Source organism: Erigeron canadensis, chromosome 9, assembly GCF_010389155.1.
Source record: "Erigeron canadensis isolate Cc75 chromosome 9, C_canadensis_v1, whole genome shotgun sequence".
NCBI lineage: Eukaryota > Viridiplantae > Streptophyta > Magnoliopsida > Asterales > Asteraceae > Erigeron > Erigeron canadensis.
The window spans coordinates 36,314,173-36,321,064 of NC_057769.1; the positions used below are offsets into that span (position 1 = coordinate 36,314,173).

Consider the following 6,892-nt stretch of genomic DNA (forward strand, 5'->3'; position numbering starts at 1 on the left):
TTACATGTCGAAGACACACAAGTGGTGTCCATGTTTGATCATGGAACCTCCAATTAAAACCTGTTTTCACTTTATATCATAATATCTAAAAGCAACACGCATTTAGCATATGAACTACTCGACACTCATCATATACTTTTCCACCCTAAGGATACTCTACATAAGTTGAAATAAATATTACACCAGTACAGGCAAAACTGCATATATGTCCATGGGCCAAGACCTGATTGTTTAAAAACCAAATGAACATCAAATGTTAGAACATAAGCAGAGATCAGTGTATTCTCATAATCAGAGATCATTTAGTGGAGGGAGTTGTTTGTGCTGTTGAGGTGGTCAATGGTGGATCCCTACGAAACTCCTTAACGACCGTAGCAAGTGCCTCGGGATTTAACCCCTGATCGCAAAGCGCAATTAGCACAGAAAGCGTGTGGCGATCCAACCCTGTATCAAGAATGTTTGACATCTGAAAAACTAACTCTAGAGATTCCCGAGCTGTTCGTGCAGCATCTGTATCCATGAATGAAACCTGAAAATCCCAAAAACGACAGTAAAATATCAAAAAACCAACTTTGGCACCGCTTATCTATCAATCAAAGTGAACTTATCTTAATCGTGGACTATAAACAAAACTAGTCCAACCTGAAAAATGGTCTCAATTTGATAAATGTCAATATGTAGAGACCAAGTACTCAACAATTATCAGATGAGATTTGATCTTAAAGAGCAAAACCATTACATCTTTCCAACTGTTCCTAAACTTATATTAACGTCAATATTTATAATTGTCAAACCAAAAAACATGATAATGAAAATATACTGCAAATTTGAACACCGACAACATCCTACAATCTTTTTACCCTGAAGCAACCAAAATCAATTTATGATCATAATTGATGATAAATCTCACTCAAGTCAACAAAAAGGGACGCCTGGAGACTAGTAACATCCCAATCTCAAACAAAAGATCAAAAATCCGTGCCACAAACTCATATGCCTCTTAGTTCTCGACGACATACACACGAAACCCAAAGATTGATTATCTGGGATGTACTAAGACACACCTCAAACGTGAAAACCCAAAAACTAAACCTAAGATCTGCCCAAACATGTTAGATATACAAGTCCTCACACAACATACTAAATGCAGATCTCATCATATGGTCAGTCTATGCATACCATATCAGCTTCTGAAGTAGTCACATTTTTTATTAGTAAATAAAGTATATATAAAAGACCGTACAGACCAAAGCGATTCTAAACTAACAAAAACGATACGCAGTCTAATTAATAATTACGACGGCTAAACAAGAACGTGAAAATCGAACAAATTAAAGTCAATCACAGAAATATATAACCAACAACACCGACATTAAACCAAATAGTTAACCTAGCTAGCATCATATCGTATGGTCCCAGATTGAGAAATTAAAAAATAAATATAACTAAATTCATATGAAAAATATATAAATAAATTGTTTTGTACAAAAGGAATCGAACCTCTTCCGAACTTAATTAATAACCGCTATCAAAGTGGATGGTGAGTTTGGGGAATCTTTTCGAAATTTTTTGGATTTTATTATTATTATTATTTCGTTTTTCTTTTTATCCTTTGAATGAAATCATGAATTAATGGGAAATGAATGATTATTAGCTAGGGAGAAGAAAGATTCCCCCAAAATCCTCATACACTATTATTATTATTATTATTATTATTATTATTATTATTATTATCATCATCATCACTGTTGTAAAACTCACCGAGTCGATCCGAGTAATCTCCGAGTACTTGCTAAAAGGTAGGGTGTCGAGTCGACTGATTACTCCGAGTACTCTCCGACATGGCCACTTTGACCCCCGAGTACTCACCGTATACACCCGAGTACTCTCAACTCGCTTGTCGGTCGCCCTGAGAACGATTAACGACTTCTGGAACCTTGATTATTATTATTGTTAAGTATTTTTACGTGGGGTCAAATTCAGAAAGTCAAAAACATAAAGTTTGACTTTTAGAACAGACTTGAGGAGTTGAGGTCGAGTCATACACAAGTTGTACAAATTGTTTGTATAAGTAATGCAATGAAGTAGATATATACAGTAAATATTTAACCTGGGAGTAGATATATATAGATACCGGTGTGACATACCGACACCTCCTAATCTAAAAGTTGCCATATATACGTGACAAACAATTGGACACAACCCTAACTTATGACCCCTTCTATGTACAAACACGACTCTCGTCTCTTCCTTCCAAGGATGGGCTTCAAGGAAGAGCCCTTCAAGAGCATGCTGCCATCCTCATTATGGTGGACGAGTTGGTGGACGAGACGGTTGGCACGGGCCTAACTATAGTGAATTGTGACAAGTTAGTTTCTTTACCCGATGAGATTCAAAGTTTCAAGGATCTCAATACACTTGAGATCAGGTTGTGTAAAAATCTAGTTAGAATTAAGATACAGTATGTAAAAGTTATCGGTGTTGATTGGCCCAACATTTCTCACATTCCAATTAAATATCAACTTCCACTAACCCAAGGTAACATGTTTGTTGGCTCCCTCCGGCCCTTTATGCAAAAACATATACATTTGGTAAAACATAAAGTATTAGCTGGCTGGTGTGAAAGGAAAAGATTGTAATTATTGTAACAAACTACAGTAACTTTTATGTGTGTGATTCTGTACAACTGTCGTTGTATAAAAAAAACCACAAAATTTATCATCATAAATTGCACATTCTAGCATGCATTATGTATTCTCACATGTAATAAAATTTACTTTTAGCTAGCTAGTTCCGATTTTAGTTAGATGAATTTTGTGGGCATATTAATTCACTGCCATCCACTTCAACATTGACTGAACGACCTCCACCCGGCCATATTATAGTATGAGTTGAGTCGTCAAGTTGTATAGATTTAACATAAAGATAATACTAAGATGCGCGCAGATGGACGGTGTTTGGTTCTGCCGACCGGCCTCTTGGTGATTTACAATTCCCAAATCATGTTTGTCTGTTGCACCAGTTGTTGCCCAGGATTGAAACGAAATTGAAGAACAAGGTTTGTGTAATTAAATCACTCAATTAACATTGAATCAAATATACAATCGCTGTATAAGTTTGATTACATAAATATGAAACTAAACATCCCTATATATACTAGTCTAATATGGCAGTTATTCTCTAGCCATTGTGTCGCTTTATCAACCAATGCTCCCGTTCACGAATAGTCATGTCGCTCTGTTATGAGAGGCCCATAACCGCTGGCTCTTTTCTTGAACAGACACACCGTTTCTTGTTTCAGTCATTTACACTTTACAACCCTCAAGTCTTAAATCAATTACAAATTCCAACATTCTCCCCCGTAATTGTTTAAGACTTGCTCTTCTAATCTTCAGGTATCCGTCTGTCTTTGGCATCACGCCTATTCTTTTGCTTGACCCAAATCTTCTCGACTTGTAGTACAAACATTGTCTTCTATAAATCGTTGATGATGTCACACCATCTTTTGTTCCTCACGAACTTTTCTTCACGCGAATTTGCTTCACACAAATTTGCTTCACACGAGTCCGCTTCACACAAACTTGCTTTGTAGTTTCATCGCAATTGGCATCACACCATATGCATTTTGATCAATCACTGACCTTGTTCATCACGAACCATTCTTCGTGGTAAACTTGGTTATTTCACACAACCTTTAAGTCTCTCACAGAATTTTGATCCTTCACGGATTGAAATCGCACCACACGAGTTTCCTTATAATTCAATCACTGAATTATATACATCCTTCACAGGTTATTTCCCGCATCACACGGTCTTTGCTTTGACTTGATCCAATCACTGAATCTTTTACGTTTCAACCTTCGCAGGTTACTTCTCCGCATCACACGGCTTCGCCTTGATCCATTCTTTGAATCTTTGATTGTACCCATCGCAGGTTACTTTTCTCGCATCACACGGTCTTTGTCTTGATCGCGTCACACGATCTTGTATATTTGGCTCATATCACACGAACTTCATGGTGGTTTGGTTTCACACCAAACTTAATTTGATCACATATCACATGATCAATTGTATTCACATGAATGTCTCACACGTTAGATTCCTATTCACGGTTGTTTCTCACAACACGTCCTTCAATTTTGTATCTGTCATCGTCATTTTGTATCACACGAAGTTCTGGGAATTTGACAATCTTTGTAGACTTCGGTCCTCTTTTTTTTCTTGATCTTCTCAATCTTGATTTCACCGAAAAATCAGTTCTCCAACTTGGTTCTTATCCTTTTGAAAAACGACATCAACAATTTCTAGTTTTGTATGTTCTTATTTTTAAATTTTTTTCACAACAGTATTCCAAAACAAGAAAACTTCTTTCTTCTTCGTATTCTCAACAAACACCACAATTAATTATAAGGCACCAAGCCTTTTCCAAAATAGACTTTCAATTCCGATATTTCTTTTCTCTGTTCTCTTCTCTTTTGTCGCATTACAAACCTTGTTCCCTTTTTCTTTAAATTTGTCTTGAAAATTGAACGGTGTTTCTTAAACGCTGCAACAAAACACGAAAGGAACCGCCACTATGTTTTTCTTCTCTTATTCGTCCCCCAAATCACGAACAAAGAATCTCATCCTACTGATCTCCTTTCGTAACGAATATTCGATTGTTGTTTATTACAAACAAACAATCCTTCCAAACGATTTCCTCTCAGAAGTCGCCAAATCTGTTTTTCGGGTCTTCTCGGACAAAAAATCCCAATAACTCACTGTTCTTCTACTTTGGAAAATCACTTTCCTGTTGTTCTTGGCTTCGAACCGCAAACAACAGCCTATCGTCCCTGTTCTTCGAAATCAAATCACTCAATCTTTGTAATGTTTTTGGTTGTTTCTTGAATAACCGTTGCCCTCTTCTTTGAAAAGAGTCACTCGATCTTCTACACAACAGAAAAACAATCCCTGTTTTCTGTTCTTATTCCCGAATGGAACCGCCCCTGTTTCCTTGTTCTTCATAATCGAATCACTCGATTTTCTGTTTCGTTTCTGGTTTCTGTTCATCACAAACGAACAACCTTCTTCAACGATTCTTCAACCCTCTCTGATACCACTGTTGCCCAGGATTGAAACGAAATTGAAGAACAAGGTTTGTGTAATTAAATCACTCAATTAACATTGAATCAAATATACAATCGCTGTATAAGTTTGATTACGTAAATATGAAACTAAACATCCCTATATATACTAGTCTAATATGGCAGTTATTCTCTAACCATTGTGTCGCTTTATCCACCAATGCTCCCTTTCACGAATAGTCATGTCGCTCTGTTATGAGAGGCCCATAACCGCTGGCCCTTTTCTTGAACAGACACACCGTTTCTTGTTTCAGTCATTTACACTTTACAACCTTCAAGTCTTAAATCAATTACAAATTCCAACACCAGTTTACTTTATGGTCTTTCTATGCCTTTCCAAGGCGCGCATTTCATATGATTGGTTTCATTGAATCCAAGACAGATCGTAATCTCTTAAATGCAGGCACCATGCAGTCTATATATGATGTTCAATAATGCCTTTCCGCGCGCTCAAGCTAGCTAGCTAGGTTCTGTCCTTTAGTGAACCTTTGTACAATTTACAATCCATACAATGCTATCTGTATTTCATTTCTCTTAATAAGATTGAACAAAATGATGCGAGATTTTTGTTATTTACCAAGTTAAGAGATCCAAATTATTTATAACAATGTGTAACACTGAATATATATGTCTTTATAAGATGAACATTTTGCTTTTCAATAAATAGCCATTTCCAAAAATCAGATTACTAACTTATTACTAATGTATATATATATATATATATATATAGATAAAATTACTAAGGTTGACATCTATGGTTCTATTTCTATTCTAGTATATATCGTCACACAGAAATATTGAAAAATTTGCATGCAGATTATGCTACGTACGTAGTTTCTCTTCATTAATACTGGGATCGACAGTGTCAGCAACTCGTGTTGGCCATCTAATAAGTTGATATATATATATTCAAGTCAAACAAGCTACTTAATAAGTTGAAATTTGAGTGACGTTCATTTAATGGCGATAAGTTAATACGGAGTATATATTTGCATCACTTTTGGTGATGGTTAACTAATTAAGCCACTAAGGTATTCTGTAGTAGAAAAAAAATACTGTACATAAGATTTTTAAGGTTGCAACAAAGATTTTAACTTTGACATTCAAACTATCGCCAATACTAAGGACGTCCTTAGGCGTCCTTGAGCTGCCACATCATATCATTACAAATCCTTACATATCTTTATAAATCCTTAAAATCCTATAATTTTATCTCTAATCATACAAACATCCTTACATATCCTTTAACACCACTAAAAACAAAAAAAAAATATAAGTAAGGGCACTTAAGGGCATACCCTTAAGTAAGGGCATGCATCAAAAAAAAATTTAGTTTTAGACAAACTTCAACCGCAAAGGATATCCAAGGGCACCCAAGGGCGCCAAAAAAATCCCCGTTGGAGATAGTCTTATAAGCCTTGCTTTTTAGTTTGACCTTAGCATGCAAGGTAATTACATACTCGTATAAACAAAAAGGTGGTTTTATATATTTCTGAATTTGGTGTGAAATTTTTGTTCATAACCCGTTATGTACATGATAGCACATGTCTGAAACAAACAAAACAAGTGTGTATATATATGTGTGTGTATAAAGCGTATCAAGAGTTAGTGGGGCTAAAGCAATCAATCATATATTGGATAATATTTGAAAAAGTAAACTAATTAAAGGAAAAATTATCAATTAGTGGTGGGGTAGTGTGTTTTCAGTTTCTAGTCTCTTTTCTACTTTTCCTTTTATGTGCTAAAGTTTTCCCTGGTCCTCTTCATTA

At 35.7% G+C, this 6,892-nt stretch overlaps 1 protein-coding gene across 1 annotated transcript; it reads right to left on the minus strand.

Moving 5' to 3' along the window:
• Nucleotides 1-1,687, minus strand: LOC122582670 (mitotic-spindle organizing protein 1A-like). The gene is made up of 2 exons (XM_043755097.1): nt 1,501-1,687; nt 1-529 (listed from the first exon to the last, which is right to left on the minus strand). The coding sequence occupies exon 2, from the start codon at nt 518-520 to the stop codon at nt 299-301; it is 222 nt and encodes a 73-aa protein (XP_043611032.1). The 5' UTR covers nt 521-529; nt 1,501-1,687; the 3' UTR covers nt 1-298.
• Between the last annotated feature and the right edge of the window lie 5,205 nt (nt 1,688-6,892).

What these genes read in the sequence shown, in the direction of transcription:
- LOC122582670 (XM_043755097.1), bottom strand. Translation starts at nt 520, where the DNA reads ATGGATACAGATGCTGCACGAACAGCTCGGGAATCTCTAGAGTTAGTT.